Raw genomic sequence first — 21,976 nt, forward strand, 5'->3', positions numbered from 1 at the left:
GGATAATGAAAAATATAATACGATAGTTAATGCTTATCCATGTTATTAAAATGAATTATTATTAATTTTCTTTCTTTTTTTTCTGCTTCCTTTTTTTTCTTCTTTTATCAATTATTACTTATACAAATAAATACAATTTTTAAATGCTCCGAAAGGAAAAATTGTACTTCTTTCTGTTATTTAATATCCTTTAGATTAAGTAATTTTTATATATTTCTTTTATGGCAACATTCATTTTTTGATAATTAAATTTTCTCTTGATATATTTATGCATAATATTACAAAATAGTATTATCATGAATAAATATGTCAGTCATAAAATTATTTTCTGTATTCTATATTTATTGTGCATCAAACAAAGTTTATTTCATAAGATTGATAAATAACACTTTCAAATAACAATTTTAAATCACCCACCCGGTAGATTAGTTCGAACGATACGTAAAATTGTTCAGACGTGTATTTATATTAAACGATTATTTCTTTTATATCACTGTTTGTTAAAATGCAAAATATTTTATATATACATATATTTGTATATAGATGCAGTTGAAAAAAAATATATCTGATGATAAGTTTGTTATCCAATATTTTCATCGAACATCTTTTTCTAATTGCTATCAAAATGAAACAAATAAAATAATATGACTTTTCATAGTTGATATATAGTTGCTCTAAAACTATTTCAATAATTTTTTCAAATTTGCCAATAATATTTCGAGATTATACCGTAAAGGTTGCTTTTTTAAAAAATATTTTTCCATTTAATTTTATAACGAACCAAGGAATGTGTTAATTCTATAGAAAAAAAACGATCTTATAATTTTCATTTTTAATATCTAAATATACGGAATAAATCACGAGAAAAAATATATCAGGAAATCTTATTTGAAAAAAAAAAAAGATTACGAATGTTTTTGAAGTCTCGTTAAAAAAAAAAAAGAGAAATAAAATGTAATGAAAAAAACAGAAAAGAAAAGTAAAGAAATGTATTTGAAAAAAGAAAAAATTACTTCATATTATCATACTCGGGTACATAAATATGCCCGTTGAAATAATTTAATTATTGTACGAATATTTGTCATATATAAAATTGAAAAAATTACCCTTGCATCCTTTATATCATAGAAAATGGAATAAATAGATATGATACAGTTTATTAACATCGAACGAAATTACTTACTTTACATGGATTCAAATTCGTCGAGGTACCTCGCCACTTCCTTGATATTCGAGAGACAAAAGTAAACTGCGGTGGAAAGAGACGATAAATTGGGTTGGGTCCGTCATGCGCATGACCTTGCAATAAAAAGAATAATATCATTTACAATTCCAATAAATAAAGAAGATGAGGATGTTAAGAGAGTGATATAATAGCAGCGAAGAGATGCTGGTGTTTTAATGGTCTTTGGACGAAAAGGGTGAGATGCTCCTAAAAATTAAAAAAAAAAAAAATATAATGGGCTGGTAATAATTGTTATTACACGTATTCTTTCAAAATAAAATATGAAAAATTCTTGAGAACAATTAACTTCTGATCTCTTATGATACAGCTATTCCAGAATAAGATAATTACAATTATAAGAATTATTCTCTTGAGAATTTGTTCGATAAAATAAAAAGTAATGCTGGTATGATATAAGTGACTCACCCAGCTCATTTTTTGCACGAACATTCGAACGGATATTTTTTATCATAGAACAATCATTAATTATCACTCTTATTAAATTTCAAATAGAAAATATGTAACGCTAATGTTTTACTTATGTACTAATTCGTAGTTACCTGTACTGAATCTTCAATTGTCGAAAAATTATGTCGCATTTTCGATATATATAAATAGTATTTTTCTTTTCTTTTTTTTTCTTTGAACAATAACGAACATTTGAGAACTCTAAGTGAAGAAAATATTTTCGTATGAATAATTCTAAACTGAAAGAAAAATTATTGCAACAAATAATAGAGGAATTCAAACGGAACATAATAATAACAATTATTTTAATAACAATTATAGTAATAATAATAGTAATAATAAATAAGAAAATACTTTCCGTATGAATTCATGAATGAATATAACAGATTGAATATAACTGTTATTATAAAAAATATATAAAATAAAAATATGATTATCTATATTCACATGAATTCAGTTTTCACAAAACTTTCCAGAATTGAATTGATTGGAATTATTGTCCAGAATATATTATGGATTTAACAGAAAATAATATTAATCTGGTTCGAATGACTCACCTTGTAGATTTGTATTTATGTATAAACGAACACTAATTTAGATAGGTATTAACACTTAGCAAACATTTCTTATCGTCTTGTTAATATGGAAATGATAGCATTATGGCGTTAACGCGTTAAGTACTTAAGCTTTACTTCAATGAAGAAAGCTATAGGTCTATTAAGGTCGAGGGACAGAAGTGAACTGCGTGCGAATGAGGCGGTCCGAAGGGGTGGATTCGCAACGCGCATGCTCCTGCGGGAGAAGAGTTGGAGTAATTTGCAATGCAAAGAAGGGGTAAGAAAATGACATGATTGCCAGGAAGAAAAACATATGTTAAATTGTATGGTATACGATAAAACGACTAAAAAAGAAAGTCATAAGAACTGTGAAATCACTTTATGGGATTATATTATTTTTTATTTCACGCAAATTTCTCGGGGGTTTAATAGAATGAATTATTAAGTGTTCACTTGAAAAGGGATGAATAGAATAGAAAATGATGATACTCTTGCGTAGGGTTGAAGACAATCGATGTAGGAGAGCAGCAACAGACGGCAATATGTTTTCGAAGGAGGAAGATTATATCAACAATGAGTATTACAGTATGAATCTTCAATTTTTTCGTTTAATTGGATTATGTCAAAAGACGTCATCTAAGAACATAATTCATATTTGTTTTATTAATTTCATGCTAGCTTTTGCATTATTCGAACAGGTAATCATAGTTGGATTAATTTATGTACAATTCATTTATGCAATTTTTGAATAAAATGAATAATTCAGATTCTATACTTTGACATATAATTATATAAGTGTAAATATTATTTTTAATTTCTTCTCTTAGATTCAATCTCTCTTCATCTCTGAAAAAAAATTAATATTGATCGCCAAATTGCTGGAAACGTCCTTGCCTACATTATGTTTCACATCTTGCTACTGCAATCTATTGTTGAATGAAAGAATTGTCCGTTCTACGTGAAAACATATTTTTCCTCTTATTTCTTGTTTTTTTACTCTAAACGACATATTTTTCTATCGTTGTAATAATTAATTTAACATAACTCTGTAATAATTTCAGATGAAGAAAATTTTTTATCGTATCAAGTCTGATTGGGATGACCTAGCAAACAAACCAGAACTAATGATACTAAAGAAATATGCAGAAATAAGTAGAATTTGTACATTAACAATCGCAAGTAAGTGAATACAACATATCCGATATACCAAAGTGGGTAATAAAAATTTATTAATTAATTTTCATTTATGCTTTTTTCCTTACAGTCTTTTTTTATCTTTATATTGTATTTTTGATATCTCCATCATTTATAAATGCATTTCGACACGTTTTTGGTGTTATAAATGAAACGGAATTAATATTACCAGTTCCTCTTGACTGTTTCATGAAAAACAAAATGTTTTACTACATTGGGCTTACATTCGAATATGCAATTATATTAATCGCGGGCACGGTAGGGATTGCTAATTATTCCATGTTTATAGTAGTTATCCAGCACGCTTGTGCACTTCTTTCCATCGTCCAGTAAGTAAATCAATTGCAACGATATACGCAAATTACACAATTATTTTCACTATTATTGTTTTTTGGAATTTACTATTTATTTATTTTAGATGGAGAGTAATTGAAATATTTGTAAAGAATCAACAAAATTTTTATTATTCAAGTAATAAATGTGAATTAATCGATGATAGAGAGAAGATAATCCACATCATAAAATTCTATAATAACGCGATCGAGTTTGTATCTTATTTTATGGGACGGACCTGTTCATTATTTATAGAGTTTACAGCTAGCCAAATACTAATATTATATTATTTCTCTTTTTGATATCATTCAAGATTTATTGATTTATTGAAATGGTTTTACGAAGCAATTCATTTGCTCGAAGAATTCTTTGGATTTATATTTGTTTTGGTAGATTATTTTTACGTAAATATAATATGTAATTATATTTATGTTACAATAAAAAGATATTTAATTTTGAAATATTCAGCTCTTATCGAGAAAAGCAGTGAAATTTGTTTTTAGTTATTTCAGATAATTTCTTTAACTCTTAATTTGACCGAAGGATTAACAAAGCTCTTTTTTATTGTTGGAACACTTTTTACAATATATGCCTACGTTTATCTGGCACAAAATTTAATAAATCACAACGTCGACGTATTTACAATATTGTATGTGTTTCTATTTGGTCAATGATGATCCAATTAATTTCATGCGGTTTCCACCTCATATTGAATATATATATATGTATATATAATTAAATAAATATTACGGAATGTAAATGAAAGCTCAAATAATTTGAGCTTTATCATATTTGTCGAAATCGCACGAACTTAAAAACTAATCAGAAATTATTTTCCATACATGAACAGGTGTTATATGAGCGATATTAATTTTTTCCAGCTGTCAAATTCCATTTTATTCGTTATCTTTGAAGACGCAAAATTTGTTACTCTTTTTGATAATGAGAAGCATGAGACCATGCAATTTATCGGTGAGGGGTGCTATTGTTGTATCCCATGACATGTTTGCAACGGTAAAATATTTTCTTATTATATATAACCGCTATATAACAATTAAACGCAATATACTAATCGTAATCTTTTTTACTAGTCCATACGTAAGTCATTTTCTTTTGCTATGGTATTGTATAGCATGCAATGATTTGGATAATGAAAAATATAATACGATAGTTAGTGCTTATCTGTGTCATTAAAATGAATTATTATTAATTTTCTTTCTTTTTTTTCTGCATCCTTTTTTTCTTCTTTTATCAATTATTACTTATACAAATAAATACAATTTTTAAATGCTTCGTAAGGGAAAATTGTAATTCTTTCTCTTAATTAATATCTTTTAGATTAAGTAATTTTTATATATTTCTTTTATGTTAACATTCATTTTTTGATAATTAAATATTCTCTTGATATATATATGCATAATATTACAAAATAGTATTATCACGTATAAATATGTCAGTCAAAAAATTATTTTCTGTATTCTATATTTATTGTGCATCAAACAAAGTTTATTTCATAAGATTGATAAATAACACTTTCAAATAACAATTTTAAATCACCCACCCGGTAGATTAGTTCGAACGATACGTAAAATTGTTCAGACGTGTATTTATATTAAACAATTATTCCTCTTATATCTTTATTTGTTAAAATGCAAAATATTTTATATATATATGTATATAGATACGGTTGAAAAAAAATATATCTGATGATAAATTTGTTATCCAATATTTTCATCGAATATCTTTTTCCAATTGCTATCAAAATGAAAGAAATAAAATAATATGACTTCTCCTTATCGTTGCTCTAAAACTATTTCAATAATTTTTTCAAATTTGCCAATAATATTTCGAGATTATACCGTAAAGGTTGCTTTTTTAAAAAATATTTTTCCATTTAATTTTATAACGAACCAAGGAATGTGTTAATTCCATAGAAAGAAACGATCTTATAATTTTTATTTTTAATATCTTATTATACGAAATAAAACACGAGAAAAAATATATCAGTAAATCTTATTTGAAAAAAAAAAAGATTATGGATGTTCTTGAAGTCTCGTTAAAAAAAAAAGAGAAATAAAATGTAATGAAAAAAACAGAAAAGAAAAGAAAAGAATATTTGAAAAAAGAAAAAATTCCTTCAAATTATCATACTCGGGTACATAACTATGCCCGTTGAAATAATCTAATTGTTCGAATATTTGTCAAATATAAAATTGAAAAAATTACGCTTGCATCCTTTATATCATAGAAAATGGAATAAATAGATATGATACAGTTTCTTAACTTCGAACGAAATTACTTAATTTACATGGATTCAAATTCGTCGAGGTACTTTTTTGATATTCGAGAGACGTAAGTAATCTTAGGTGGAAAGATACGATGAAAAGTTTTTGTCCGTGATATGCACGACTTTGCAATAAAAAGAGTAAAATCATTTATATTTCCAATTAATAAAGTAGATGAGAATGTTAAGAGAGTGATATAAAAGCAGCGAAGAGATGCTGGTGTTTTAATGGTCTTTGGACGAAAAGGGAGAGATGTTCGTAAAAATTAAAACAAAAAAATAATAGGCTGGTAATAATTGTTATTACACGTATTCTTTCAAAATAAAATATGAAAAATTTTTGAGAACAATTAACTTCTGGTCTCTTATGTTACAGCTATTCCGGAACCAGATAATTACAATTATAAGTATTATTCTCTTGAGTATTTGTTCGATAAAATAGAAAGTAAAGCAGGTATAGTATAAATGACTCACCCAGTTCATTTTCTGCACGAACATTCGAACGGATATTTTTTATCATAGAACAATCATTAATTATCACTTTTATTAACTTTCAAATGGTAAGTAAATATGACGCTAATGTTTTACTTAAGTACTGATCCATAGTTACGAGTAATGAATTTTTAATTGTGGAAAAAATATGTCATATTTTCGATCTATATAAATAGTATTTTTCTTTTCTTTTCTTTTTCTTTTTTTTTCTTTTCTTTGAAGAATAATGATTATCTGAGACCTCTAAATGAAGAAAATAATCTCGTATAAATAATTCTAAACTGAGAGAATAATGATTGCAACAAATATAGAAGAATTCAAACGGAGCATAATAATAACAATTATATTAATAATAATAATAATAATAAATAAGAAAATACATTCCGAATATGTACGTTGAATATTACTAATATTATAAAAAATATATAAAATAAAAATATGATTATTTAAATTCATATCAATTATGATTTCAAAAAAATCCCCAAAATTGAATTAATACGAATTATTGTCCTGAATATATTATCGATTTAACAGAAAATAATATTAATCTGGTTCGAATGACTCACCTTGTAGATTTGTATTTATGAACAAACGAAGACTAATTTAGATAGATATTAATACTTAACAAATATTTCATATGCACTTGTTAAAATGCAAATGATAGCACTATGGCGTTAACGCGTTAAGTACTTAAGGTTTACTTCAATGAAGAAAGCTATAGGTCTATTAAGGTCGAGGGACAGAAGTGAACTGCGTGCGAATGTGGCGGTCCGAAGGGGTGGATTCGCAACGCGCATGCTCCTGCGGGAGAAGAGTTGGAGTAATTTGCAATGCAAAGAAGGGGTAAGAAAATGACATGATTGCTAGGAAGAAAAACATATGTTAAATTCTATAGTATCGAACGTCTAAAAAAAGAAAGTCATAAGATCTGCGAAATCACTTTACGGGAATATATTATTTTTTATTTCACGCAAATTTCTCGGCGTTTAATAGAATGAATTATTAAGTGTTCACTTGAAAAGGGATGAATAGAATAGAAAATGATGATACGCTAGCGTAGGGTTGAAGACAATCGATGTAGGAGAGCAGCAACAGACGGCAATATGTTCTCGGAGGAGGAAGATTATATCAACAATGAGTATTACAGTATGAATCTTCAATTTTTTCGTTTAATTGGATTATGCCAAAAGACATCATCTAAGAACATAATTCATATTTGTTTTATTAATTCCATACTAGCTTTTGGAATATACGAACAGGTAATCATAGTTGAATTAATTATGTACAATTCTTCATTTATGCAATTTTTGAATATAATGAATAATTCAGAGAATGGATTCAATACTTTGACATATAATTATATAAGTGTAAATATTATTTTTAATTTCTTCTTTTAGATTTATTCTCTCTTAATCAGTGAGAAAAAATTAATATTGATCGCCAAATTACTGGAAATGACCTTGCCTTCATTATGCTTCACATCTTGCTATTACAATCTATTGTTGAAGGAAGGAATTGTCCGTTCTACGTGAAAACCTATTTTTCCTCATATTTTTTGTTTATTTACTCTAAACGACATATGTTTCTATCATTATAATAATTAATTTAACATAACTCTGTAATAATTTCAGATGAAGAAAATTCTTTATCGTATCAAGTCTGATTGGGATGACCTAGCAAACAAACCAGAACTAATGATACTAAAGAAATATGCAGAAATTAGTAGAATTTGTACATTAACAATCGCAAGTAAGTGAATACAACATATCCGATATACCAGAATGGGTTATAAAAATTTATTAATTTATTTTCATTTATGCTTTTTTCCTTACAGTCTTTTTTTATCTTTATATTGTATTTTTGATATTTCCATCATTGTTAAGTGTGTTTCGTTACATCATTGGTTCTATAAGTGAAACAGAATTAATATTACCATTTTATATTAACTATTTCATGAAAAACCAAATGTTTTACTACATCGGGCTGACAATCGAATATGGAATTATATTATTCGCTAGCATAGTAGGAATTGCTACCTATTCCATGTTTATAGTAGTTATCCAGCATGCTTGTGCACTTCTTTCCATCGTCCAGTAAGTAAATCAATTGCAACGATATACACATACTGCATAAGAAAAATTATTTTCTCTGTTACTGTTTTTTGGAATTTATTATTTATTTATTTTAGATGGAAAGTAATTGAAATATTTGTAAAGAATCAACAAAATTGTTATTATTCGACTAATAAAAGAGAATTAATTGAAGAAAGAGAAAAGATAATCCATATCATAAAATTCTATAAAAAGACGATCGAGTTTGTATCTTATTTTATGAGAAGGTCATGTTCATTATTTATAGAGTTTACAACTTGCAAAATACTAATATTATATTATTTCTCTTTTTAATATCATTCAAGATTTATTGATTTATTGAAATCGTTTTACGAAACAATTCATTTGCTCGAAGAATTCTTTGGATTTATATTCATTTTGGTAGATTATTTTTACGTAAGTATTATATATAATTATATTTATGTACAATAAAAAGAATTTTTAATTTTGAAATATACAACTCTTATCGAGAAAAGTCGTGAAATTTGTTTTTAGTTATTTCAGATAATTTCTTTAACTCTTAATTTGACCGAAGGATTAACAAAGCTCTTTTTTATTGTTGGAACACTTTTTACAATATATGCCTACGTTTATCTGGCACAAAATTTAATAAATCACAACGTCGACGTATTTACAATATTGTATGTGTTTCTATTTGGTCAATGATGATCCAATTAATTTCATGCGGTTTCCACCTCATATTGAATATATATATATATATATATATATATATATATATATATAATTAAATAAATATTACAGAATGTAAATGAAAGCTCAAATAATTTGTGCTTTATCATATTTGTCGAAATCGCACGAACTTAAAAACTAATGAGAAATTATTTTCCATACATGAACAGGTGTTTTATGAGCGATATTAATTTTTTACAGCTGTCAAATTCCATTTTATTCGTTATCTTTGAAGACGCAAAATTTGTTACTCTTTTTGATAATGAGAAGCATGAGACCATGCAATTTATCGGTGAAGGGTGCTATTGTTGTATCCAATGACCTTTTTGCAACGGTAAACTATTTTCTTATTATATATAAACGCTATATAACAATTAAACGTAATATTTTAATCATAATCTTTTTTACTAGATTATGCGTAAGACATTTTCCTTTGCTATGGTATTGTATAGCTTGCAATGATTTGGATAATGATAAATATAATACGCTAGTAAATGTTTATGCATGTCATTAAATAGGATTATTATTAGTTGTCTTTCTTTTTTTTCTGCTTCCTTTTTTTCTTCTTTTATCAATTATTATTTATACAAATAAACACAATTTTTGAATGCTTCGTAAGGGAAAATTGTAATTCTTTCTCTTAATTAATATCCTTTAGATTAAGTAATTTTTATATATTTCTTTTATGTTAACATTCATTTTTTGATAATTAAATATTCTCTTGATATATATATGCATAATATTACAAAATAGTATTATCACGTATAAATATGTCAGTCAAAAAACTATTTTCTGTATTCTATATTTATTGTGCATCAAACAAAGTTTATTTCATAAGATTGATAAATAACACTTTCAAATAACAATTTTAAATCACCCACCCGGTAGATTAGTTCGAACGATACGTAAAATTGTTCAGACGTGTATTTATATTAAACGATTATTTCTTTTATATCACTGTTTGTTAAAATGCAAAATATTTTATATATACATATATTTGTATATAGATGCAGTTGAAAAAAAATATATCTGATGATAAGTTTGTTATCCAATATTTTCATCGAACATCTTTTTCTAATTGCTATCAAAATGAAAGAAATAAAATAATATGACTTATCCTTATCGTTGCTATAAAACTATTTCAATAATTTTTTCAAATTTGCCAATAATATTTCGAGATTATACCGTAAAAGTTGCTTTTTTAAAAAATATTTTTCCATTTAATTTTATAACGAACCAAGGAATGTGTTAATTCCATAGAAAGAAACGATCTTATAATTTTTATTTTTAATATCTTATTATACGGAATAAAACACGAGAAAAAATATATCAGTAAATCTTATTTGAAAAAAAAAAAAGATTATGGATGTTCTTGAAGTCTCGTTAAAAAAAAAAAGAGAAATAAAATGTAATGAAAAAAACAGAAAAGAAAAGAAAAGAAATGTATTTGAAAAAAGAAAAAATTCCTTCAAATTATCATACTCGGGTACATAACTATGCCCGTTGAAATAATCTAATTATTGTAGGAATATTTGTCAAATATAAAATTGAAAAAATTACGCTTGCATCCTTTATCTCATAGAAAATGGAATAAATAGATATGATACAGTTTATTAACATCGAACGAAATTACTTACTTTACATGGATTCAAATTCGTCGAGGTACTTTTTTGATATTCGAGAGACGTAAGTAAACTTAGGTGGAAAGATACGATGAAAAGTTTTTGTCCGTGATATGCACGACTTTGCAATAAAAAGAGTAAAATCATTTATATTTCCAATAAATAAAGTAGATGAGGATGTTAAGAGAGTGATATAATAGCAGCGAAGAGATGCCGGTGTTTTAATGGTCTTTGGACGAAAAGGGAGAGATGCTCCTAAAAATTAAAAAAAAATAATAATGGGTTGGTAATAATTGTTATTACACGCATCCTTTTAAAATAAAATATGAAAAATTCTTGAGAACAATTATCTTCTGATCTCTTATGATACAGCTATTCCGGAACAAGATAATTACAATTATAAGTATTATTCTCTTGAGTATATTTTCGATAAAATAAAAAGTAAAGCTGGTATAGTATAAATGACTCACCCAGTTCATTTTTTGCATGAACGTTTCAACAGATATTTTTCATCATGAAACAATCATTAATTATCATTTTTATTAACTTTCAAATTATTATTATTATTAATATAATAACAATTATATTAATAATAATAATAATAATAAATGAGAAAATACATTCCGAATATGTACATGGAATATTACTAATATTATAAAAAATATATAAAATAAAAATATGATCATATATATTCATATCAATTATGTTTTCAAAAAAATCCCCAAAATTGAATTAATACGAATTATTGTCCTGAATATATTATCGATTTAACAGAAAATAATATTAATCTGGTTCGAATGACTCACCTTGTAGATTTGTATTTATGTATAAACAAACACTAATTTAGATAGGTATTAACACTTAACAAACATTTCTTATCGTCTTGTTAACATGCAAATGATAGTACTATGGCGTTAACGCGTTAAGTACTTAAGGTTTACTTCAATGAAGAAAGCTATAGGTCTATTAAGATCGAGGGACAGAAGTGAACTGCGTGCGAATGTGGCGGTCCGAAGGGGTGGATTCGCAACGCGCATGCTCCTGAGGGAGAAGGGTTGGAGTGATTTGCAATGCAAAGAAGGGGTAAGAAAATGACATGATTGCCAGGAAGAAAAACATATGTTAAATTGTATCGAACGACTAAAAAAAGAAAGTCATAAGAACTGTGAAATCACTTTATGGGATTATTTTTTATTTCACGCAAATTTCTCGGGGGTTTAATAGAATGAATTATTAAGTGTTCACTTGAAAAGGGATGAATAGAATAGAAAATGATGATACGTTTGCGCAGGGTTGAAGACAATCGATGTAGGAGAGCAGCAACAGACGGCAATATGTTTTCGAAGGAGGAAGATTATATCAACAATGAGTATTACAGTATGAATCTTCAATTTTTTCGTTTAATTGGATTATGCCAAAAGACGACATCTAAGAACATAATTCACATATCTTTAATTAATTTCATACTAAGTTTTGCATTATTCGAACAGGTAATCATAGTTGGATTAATTTATGTACAATTCATTTATGCAATTTTTGAATATAATGAATAATTCAGAGACTGGATTCAATACTTTGACATATAATTATATAAGTATAAATATTATTTTTCATTTCTTCTTTTAGATTCATTTTCTCATCATCTCTGAAAAAAAAATACTAGTGATCGTCAAATTACTGGAAACGACCTTGTCTGAATTCTGCTTCGCTTCTTGCTATTGGAATCTATTGTTGAATTATGGCTTTGTTCGTTTTACATGAAAACAAATTTATCATCTTATTCTTTTGTTTTTTTTTTTATTCTAAACGATATATGTTACCATCGTTGTAATAATAAATTTAACATAACTCTGTAATAATTTCAGATGAAGAAAATTCTTTATCGTATCAAGTCTGATTGGGATGACCTAGCAAACAAACCAGAACTAATGATACTGAAGAAATATGCTGAAGTTAGTAAACTTTCTACATTAACAATCGCAAGTAAGTGAATACAACTTATCCGGTATACCAGAATGTGTTATAAAAATTTATTAATTACTTATAAATTGTGCTTTTTTTCTTACAGTCTTTTTTTTTCTTTACATTGTATTTTTGATATCTCCACCATTTTTAAGTGCATTTCGATACGTTTTTGGTGTTATAAATGAAACGGAATTAATATTACCAGTTCCGGCCGACTATTTCATGAAAAACCGAATGTTTTACTACATCGGGCTTACAATCGAATATGTAATTATATTAATCGCTAGCACGGTAGGGATTGCTAATTATTCCATGTTTATAGTAGTTGTTCAGCATGCTTGTGCACTTCTTTCCATCGTCCAGTAAGTAAATCAATTGCTACGATATACGCATACTACACAAGAAAAATTATTTTCACTATTACTGTATTTTGGAGATTATTATTTATTTTTTTTAGATGGAGGGTAATTGAAATATTTGTAAAGAATCAACAAAATTGTTATTATTCGACTAATAAAAGAGAATTAATTGAAGAAAGAGAAAAGATAATCCATATCATAAAATTCTATAATAACGCGATCGAGTTTGTATCTTATTTTATGAGACGGACCTGCTCATTATTTACAGAGTTTACAACTTGCCAAATACTAACATTATATTATTTCTCTTTTTGATATCATTCAAGATTTATTGATTTATTGAAATCGTTTTACGAAACAATTCATTTGCTCGAAGAATTCTTTGGATTTATATTCATTTTGATAGATTATTTTTATGTAAATATTATATGTAATTATATTTATGTACAAAAAAAAGATTTTTATTTGGAAATATATAACTCTTATCGAGAAAAGCCGTGAAATTTCTTTTTAGTTATTTCAGATAATTTCTTTAACTCTTAATATGACTGAAGGATTAACAAAGTTCTCATATATTCTTATATCTCTTTCTCTAATATATGCCTACTTTTATCTGGCACAAAATTTAATAAATCACAACGTCGACGTATGTACAATATTGTATGTGTTTCTATTTGGTCAATGATGATCCAATTAATTTCATGCGGTTTCCACCTCATATTGAATATATATATGTATATATAATTAAATAAATATTACAGAATGTAAATGAAAGCTCAAATAATTTGTGCTTTATCATATTTGTCGAAATCGCACGAACTTAAAAACTAATGAGAAATTATTTTCCATACATGAACAGGTGTTTTATGAGCGATATTAATTTTCTACAGCTGTCAAATTCCATTTTATTCGTTATCTTTGGAGACGCAAAATTTGTTACTCTTTTTGATAATGAGAAGCATGAAGCCATGCAATTTATCGGTGAAGGGTGCTATTGTTGTATCCAATGACCTTTTTGCAACGGTAAACTATTTTCTTATTATATATAAACGCTATATAACAATTAAACGTAATATTTTAATCGTAATCTTTTTTACTAGATTATGCGTAAGTCATTTTCCTTTGCTATGGTATTGTATAGCTTGCAATGATTTGGATAATGATAAATATAATACGCTAGTAAATGTTTATGTATGTCATTAAATAGGATTATTATTAGTTGTCTTTCTTTTTTTCTGCTTCCTTTTTTTCTTCTTTTATCAATTATTACTTATACAAATAAACACAATTTTTGAATGTTTCGTAAGGAAAAATTGTACTTCTTTCTGTTATTTAATATCGTTTAGATTAAGTAATTTTTATATATTTCTTTTATGACAACATTCATTTTTTGATAATTAAATATTCTCTTGATATATTTATGCATAATATTACAAAATAGTATTATCATGTATAAATATGTCAGTCATAAAATTATTTCCTGTATTCTATATCTACTGTGCATAAAACAACGTATATTTAATAAAATTGATAAATAACACTTTCAAATTACAATTTTAAATCACACACCCGGTAGATTAGTTCGAACGATACGTAAAATTGTTCAGACGTGTATTTATATTAAACAATTATTTCTCTTATATCTTTATTTGTTAAAATGCAAAATATTTTATATATACATATATTTGTATATAGATACGGTTGAAAAAAAATATATCTGATGATAAGTTTGTTATCCAATATTTTCATCGAACATCTTTTTCTAATTGCTATCAAAATGAAAGAAATAAAATAATATGACTTCTCCTTATCGTTGCTATAAAACTATTTCAATAATTTTTTCAAATTTGCCAATAATATTTCGAGATTATACCGTGATGGTTGCTTTTTTAAAAAATATCTTTCCATTTAATTTTATAACGAACAAAGGAATGTGTTAATTCTATAGAAAAAAAACGATCTTATAATTTTTATTTTTAATATCTAAATATACGGAATAAATCACGAGAAAAAATATATTAGGAAATCTTATTTGAAAAAAAAAACGAAAAAGAGTATGGATGTTCTTGAAGTCTCGTTAAAAAAAAAAAAGAAATAAAAAGTAATGAAATAAATAAAAAAGAAAAGAAAAGAAATGTATTTGAAAAAAGAAAAAATTCCTTCAAATTATCATACTCGGGTACACAACTATGCCCGTTGAAATAATCTAATTATTGTACGAATATTTGTCAAATATAAAATTGAAAAAATTACGCTTGCATCCTTTATATGTTAGAAAAGATTTGAAAAATTCTTGACAACAATAAACTTCTCTTCTCTTATGATACAGATATTTTGGCATATGATAATTGAAATGATTAAAAAAAAAAAAAAAAAAAAAAAAGAAAAGAATTATTATTAAATACAAAATATATGTATAGATATATATATAGAAAATAAAAATATGTATATCTTTATTATTCTGTAATATAATATGTATAAATAAAAAATTCTTTGCCAATAGTCATTACTGTTTTCAAGAACTATCATAAATTCAATTGTTAAGTATTATTCTTCTGAACATTTTATCGATTTAACGAAAATCAATACTGATTTGATTTAAATGACTGATCATGTACACTGTTCTTTTTTTTTTCTTTTTTTTTTTTTTTATTGTGAACAAACGAAAACTCGTTTAAATAAATATTAACATTGAATGAATATTTGTCAACGAACATTGTGAACACTTACGTTAAATGTGTAAAATAGCACTATAGCGTTAACGCGTCAAGTATTTATACTTTACTTTGTTCAAGTGAACGGATACGTCCGTCAAGGTCGAGAGACGAATGTAAACTGCGCGAGAATGAGATGATCGGTAGGGGTGAGTTCGCAACGCGCATGCTCCTACGGTAGAAGGGTTGAAGTATTTTACAATGCATCGAAGGGTTTAAGAAAATGATATATAATAACTGGGAAAAGATACATGCGTTAAATTGGAATGTTATTGTACGGCAAAAAGGGGAGAATGATATGATAACTTTGAAAAATAATTGATGAAAATTTTCTACATTTTATTTCAAGAAAATTTCTTGTCAATTGAATCGAATTGTATTATTAAATTATTCAGTTGAAAACAGGGATGATTAGAAATATTAATGAAGATACGCTTACATAGGGGGTTGAAGACAAAGAGACATTGAACGGCCTCAACAGACGGCAATATGCTTTCGAAGGAGAATGATTATATCGACAACGAGTATTATACTTACAATCGTCGATTTTTTCGTCTAATTGGATTTTATCAACGTCAAACGTCATCTAAGAATATTATTTATATTTGTTTTATTAATTTCATAATAGTCTTAGCATTATTCGTACAGGTATGTTTCTTTGTATTAACTTATGTAGAATTTGTTTATAGAATTTTACGATATAATAAATTATACAATGAATACATTCAATACTATGACATAATATTTATTAATTTATATAATATAATATTTATTAAATATAATAAGAAATATTTTTCATTTCTTCTTTTAGATACATTTTCTCGTGATATCTGAATGGAAATTAATGTCGATCGCCAAATTACTTGAAACTATCTTGCCTACTTTATGCTTCGGCTTTTGTTATTACAACATATTGTTCAATAATGAAATTGTCCGTAGTGCATGAAAAAAAAAAAAAAAAAAAAAGAAAATAATAATAATAAATGAATAATTACGTCGCTTTTTTTTTCTTTTTTTTTTTTTTTTTTTCTTTTTCTCTCAACTTTTCTCATACTTTTTATCTTTACGATAATGCATTTAACACGATTATTTAATAATTTCAGATGAAGAAAATACTTTATCGTATGAAATTCGATTGGGATGACCTAGCAAACAAACCAGAACTAATGATACTGAAGAAATATGCTGAAATTAGTAGACTTTGTACAATAACAATCGCAAGTAAGTGAATAACATTATATGCTAGATATTAGAAATGTGTTAGAAAAAAATTTATTAATTAATTTCCATTTTTGCTTTTTATATTACAGTCTTCTTTTATTTTTATATTTTATTTTTGATATTTCCATCATTCTTAAGTGTATTTCGATACGTTTTTGGTTTTATAAATGAAACTGAATTATTATTACCAGTTCATGTTGACTATTTCATGAAAAATCAAATGTTTTACTACATCGGGCTTACAATCGAATACGTAATTATAGTAATTGTATGCACAATAGGAATTGCTAACTATACCATGTTTATAGCAATTGTACAACATGCTTGTGCACTTTTTACCATTGTCCAGTAAGTAAATCAATGTATGACGATATAAGTATTGGGTCGTTCGGAAAGTAATTTCGTTTTTTTTTTTTTTTTTTTGTGAAAATGAAAGACAATTTTCGTATAATGAACAAATATTTTATTAAATTATATATTAGCCATTCTGCTCCAATATCTTTTGCCATCTTTCTGGTAATAGCATGATTTCACGCTCATCAAATTTTTGGGTCTTTGCTGGCAAAAAACTGATCGAGGTGGTTTTTGACCTCCTCATTTGAAGTGAAAGTTTTACCGTTTAAAAAATTTTGCAGTGACCGGAACAAATAATAATCCGAAGGTGCCAGATCTGGAGAATATGGTGGGTATGGCATTGTATCCCATTCAAGCTGTAAAAGCTTTTGACGTGAGACCAAACTTGTATGAGATCTCGCATTATCTTCGAGGAACACTATACCTTTTCTGTTGATTAATTCTAGCCTTTTCTGTTGAAGCGCATCATTCAGTTTGTCCAGCTGATGACAGTAGACTTCCGAATTAATTATTGTGTTATTCGGTAAAATCTCAAAAAAAAAAAAACGATTCCTTTAAAATCCTACCAAACAGACAGCATCACCTTTTTTCGATGGATATTGGCTTTGGAAATGCTTTGAGCCGGTTCATCTTTTTTGCTCCATGATCTCTTGCATTTGACATTGTTATATACAACCCATTTTTCGTCCCCAGTAATGATACGCTTCAAAAATGGATCATTTTCGTGACGTTTGAGAAGCGAATCACAGACGTCAACGCGACGACACAAATTTCTTTCCGTGAGAACATGGAGAACCCATATATCGAGCTTCGAGATTGAACCCAGGCCTTTCAAGTGGTCATAAACAGTTGAATTTGATAAATTTAATCTCTCACCGATCTCACGTGTTATTATTCGCCGGTTTGCATCAACTAATACCTTTATCGTGTCTTTATCAGCTTCAACCGGCTTTCTAGAACGTGGTGCATCTTCGACATCAAAATTTGCCGGATCGAAATTTTGCAATCCAGTTCTGGCACTGACGTACTGGCAATACATCTTCTCCATACACATCGTTTAATTTCTTTCTGGCTTGAACAACATTTTTATCTTTTCTATAGTAAAAAAGTAAAATATGACGAAAATGCTACTTATTGCTCTCCATATTTAAAATGGCACCAACCAAAAACTACTGCGTAAAATCAATTGGACTTTTTCACACACATAAGCCTTGCTATATCAATTCTCAAAATATAGAATGATTATGCGGCTTAAGTTTGAAGTTAGTTGCAAAAAAAAAAATACAATTAAATCCTCTGTCGGGAAAAAAACGAAATTACTTTCCGAACAACCTGAATATTTTCAAAGGGATGAAATACTTTCATTATTATGATTTTTTTTTTTTTTTTCTTTGCGCTTTATTATCGATTTATTTTAGATGGAGGATAAAAGAAAGATTTGAAAAAAGTCCATCTAATTCCTATTATGCCAATGTTAAAAGTGAATTATTAGATGACAAGGAATGGATTATCGCTATCATAAAATTTTATAAACACGCGATCGAGTTTGTGTATGATTTTACGTTCATTATTTATACGATTAACAATTTATTAAATATTGATAATACAGAATTTCTTTTCTGATTTCTTTCAAGATTTGTCTATTTATTAAAATCATTTTACGAATTCATACATCTTTTCGAAGAATTATTGTGGTTCATATTTATACTGGTTGATTATTTTTACGTAAGTAATCCTTATATATATTAATAAGAAATTTAATTTTTAATTATAGAACCCTTGTCAAAAAGTGTCGAGAAATTTTTTCTTAGTTATTTCAGATATTTAATTTGACCTTTAATAGGACTGAAGCAATTCTGAAGCTCCTGTATGTTATTAGTTCTCTTTTCGTAATATTTGTTTACTCCTATCTTTCACAACAACTAATAGACCACAACTTTAACGTATTTATAATATTGTAGGTATTTCTGTATTGCCAAGTGGTGTCCAATAAGTTCTTGCTGTTTCCATTACATATCAAATATATTTTATTAGATAGCTCGTTTGTTATGGCCCATTAGATCATTAGATTGAAACAGCACAAATATAATTCTTTTTTTTTTTTTCTCGACTTATTTTAATGTAGCATTTAAACGCCAAAGATCGCATGATGCGAATTAAATTAATTCTCTAATTATTGAATGATAAAGATAAATTTGACATATTTTTTCATATTTGTCGAAACCGTACGAATTTAAGGACTAATCAAGAAATTATTTTCTATTACTCTAATGAATCAATTGTCACGAATAATTTAAATATGTATTATATTAAATGATATTAATTTTTACAGATGCCAAATTCCATTTTATTCTTTATCATTGAGAACACAAAAATTGTTACCTCTTTTGATAATGAATAGCATGAGACAATGTAGTTTATCGCTGACGAGTGCGATAGTGATATCCCATAATCTATTTGCAATGGTAAAATATTTATTAAAAATAAATATTGCTTTTTAATATCTTTTAATAATTGAAATCTTCTTTTTAACAGTCAATAAAAAAATCATTTTCTTTCGCTGCGGTGTTGTTTAATTTGCGATGAATTTAATCGAGGAGAATAGTTACTTGATAATTGTAATCGAATAGAATAGATATTTTCGTAATTGTATTGTATTATAGAATGCGTTATAGTAATAAAATATAATTGTTGTTTGTTTTGGTAGCAGCTGATAATTATGGAAATTAATTTCTATAGTAGAAAATTGATTTTACATTTCAATTTGTGTTTTCAGTATTTTTTCTTTTCTTTTTTTTTTTTTTTTTTTTTAATATCGAACGTCTGTTTCTTCGCGATAAAGAATACAAATTCGAATATTTAATTTTTCTTAAAAAAAAAAAAAAAATGACAGAAATGTATTTAACAGAATATAATAATAATAATAATAATAATAATAAATATTGGTTGAACATTTCCCAGATATGATGTAGATCGAACATTTTTGTTATTATCTTTTATTTATTATTTGTTTAATATGCATTACTTAACAAACAATAAATTAATTATTTATTAATTATTTAGTAATTATTCTTTTTTTTATTAATTAATTATTATTTTTTGTTTATTATTTGTTAAGTATGCAAAATAAAAACGATGAGATTACAAGCACTTGTACGAAAAAATGTATGTTAATTTTTTTTTTAACTTGATGAAAAATTTTGTTTAACTTGAGTAACACAAAATCGTTTCAAAATATAAATTGAATGAGAATTTTGAAAATTTTTCTCAACAAACCTTCTTGACAATTCAACCAATTGCAACGAATTTATTGAATCATCTATTTATCAACGTACATCCTGTATATATGTATACACATATATGTATATATTATATATCACGGAAATAAAGTACATGGAATAATTAGGATTACTTGTAATTTTCTACAATTTTCTATGATTTGAATACATGTAAAATACTTGCCAATGATCACTTCTATTTTTACATGATACAGCTATTGCTATAGTATCAGATAATTGAGAAAATTTAAAAAAAAAAAAAAAAAAAAAAAAAAAAAAAAAAAAAAAAAGAAAGAAAAAGAAAAGAAAAAAGAGGCAGAAAAAAAATTGACGTAATAAAAATATTATTGTTCTAAACATTTTCTCGATAAAACGGAAAATAATGTTGACGCCTGATTTAATTGACTCATCCTGTACATTTGTTCGTTCGAACATACGAAATCATTTGAATATGTATTAAGATTGAACGAAATGATAGGAATATAACGCTGACGCGTTAAATATTTGGATTCTATTTTTGCTGAAGTCGAGGACACGTCTGTCACGTATGACTGATAGAAATAAACTGTGGAAGAAAAAAAATGGTAAGAAGAGGGGGGAGGGGGGGGGGTGAGTAGACAACGCGCATGCGCCTACGAGAATAGGATTGAAGTATTTCACGATACAAAGATGGGGTAAGAAAATGAAATAATTGTCGTGAAATGACACAGGTGTTTAATTGTATATTATTGGCCGACTATTTAAATAAGTTATTGTAAATGTATTAGATATAAAATATCTATTTAAAGATAATTTCTAAACGTTTAATAAACGTTTCTAAATCAAAATAAATTTTTATGATATTATTATTAAGTCGGGAGAATGATTATTACTTCGAATTGATAATTATCATGATAGATTATTTCGTCGTAAATAAAATTATTTGCAAGGAAGTAAAAGATGGGAAAAGAAAAAAAATTTTTTTAATGTCGAACCTCAAAGATTGTATTAATTAATTACGTATGTCATAGATAAATAAAAAAAAAAAAAAATAATAATAAAGAAAAGGAGGATTGAGGAGTGAGGGGAAAGGGCATAAAAAATAATTTCTTTTTCACGTATTTTCAGAT

At 26.4% G+C, this 21,976-nt stretch overlaps 2 protein-coding genes and 2 long non-coding RNA genes across 4 annotated transcripts; all 4 read left to right on the forward strand.

The window, feature by feature from the left end:
- Window positions 1–7,325: 7,325 nt before the first annotated feature.
- LOC124957217 lies at window positions 7,326–14,451 on the forward strand. The gene is made up of 7 exons (XM_047514055.1): window positions 7,326–7,396; window positions 12,268–12,466; window positions 12,603–12,722; window positions 12,842–12,959; window positions 13,045–13,303; window positions 14,191–14,323; window positions 14,401–14,451. The coding sequence occupies exons 2-7, from the start codon at window positions 12,311–12,313 to the stop codon at window positions 14,449–14,451; spliced, it is 837 nt and encodes a 278-aa protein (XP_047370011.1). The 5' UTR covers window positions 7,326–7,396; window positions 12,268–12,310.
- Window positions 7,672–8,062, forward strand: LOC124957386. Its single transcript, XR_007103512.1, has 3 exons — window positions 7,672–7,699; window positions 7,793–7,812; window positions 7,951–8,062. It is a non-coding gene; the product is annotated as an uncharacterized LOC124957386 (long non-coding RNA).
- A 2,058-nt stretch (window positions 14,452–16,509) lies between the features above and the next one.
- Window positions 16,510–17,233, forward strand: LOC124957383. Its single transcript, XR_007103510.1, has 3 exons — window positions 16,510–16,662; window positions 16,826–16,945; window positions 17,118–17,233. It is a non-coding gene; the product is annotated as an uncharacterized LOC124957383 (long non-coding RNA).
- A 20-nt stretch (window positions 17,234–17,253) lies between these two features.
- Window positions 17,254–20,189, forward strand: LOC124957218. The gene is made up of 7 exons (XM_047514056.1): window positions 17,254–17,273; window positions 17,374–17,583; window positions 19,008–19,139; window positions 19,224–19,314; window positions 19,401–19,546; window positions 19,922–20,054; window positions 20,125–20,189. Exons 1-7 carry the CDS (start codon window positions 17,254–17,256, stop codon window positions 20,173–20,175), a joined length of 783 nt encoding a protein of 260 aa, XP_047370012.1. The 3' UTR covers window positions 20,176–20,189.
- The last annotated feature ends 1,787 nt before the right edge of the window (window positions 20,190–21,976 follow it).

Source organism: Vespa velutina, chromosome 25 (genome assembly GCF_912470025.1).
Source record: "Vespa velutina chromosome 25, iVesVel2.1, whole genome shotgun sequence".
In the NCBI taxonomy this organism is placed as follows: Eukaryota; Metazoa; Arthropoda; class Insecta; order Hymenoptera; family Vespidae; genus Vespa; species Vespa velutina.

Coding starts and splice junctions, on each gene's coding strand:
- LOC124957217 (XM_047514055.1), top strand. CDS start 12,311: ATGTTTTCGAAGGAGGAAGATTATATCAACAATGAGTATTACAGTATG. Junction 12,467..12,602: donor GTTTTGCATTATTCGAACAG/GTAATCATAGTT, acceptor TTCTTCTTTTAG/ATTCATTTTCTCATCATCTC. Junction 14,324..14,400: donor CCAATGACCTTTTTGCAACG/GTAAACTATTTT, acceptor CTTTTTTACTAG/ATTATGCGTAAGTCATTTTC.
- LOC124957218 (XM_047514056.1), top strand. CDS start 17,254: ATGCTAGATATTAGAAATGT. Junction 19,140..19,223: donor AAACACGCGATCGAGTTTGT/GTATGATTTTAC, acceptor ATTTCTTTCAAG/ATTTGTCTATTTATTAAAAT. Junction 20,055..20,124: donor CCCATAATCTATTTGCAATG/GTAAAATATTTA, acceptor TCTTTTTAACAG/TCAATAAAAAAATCATTTTC.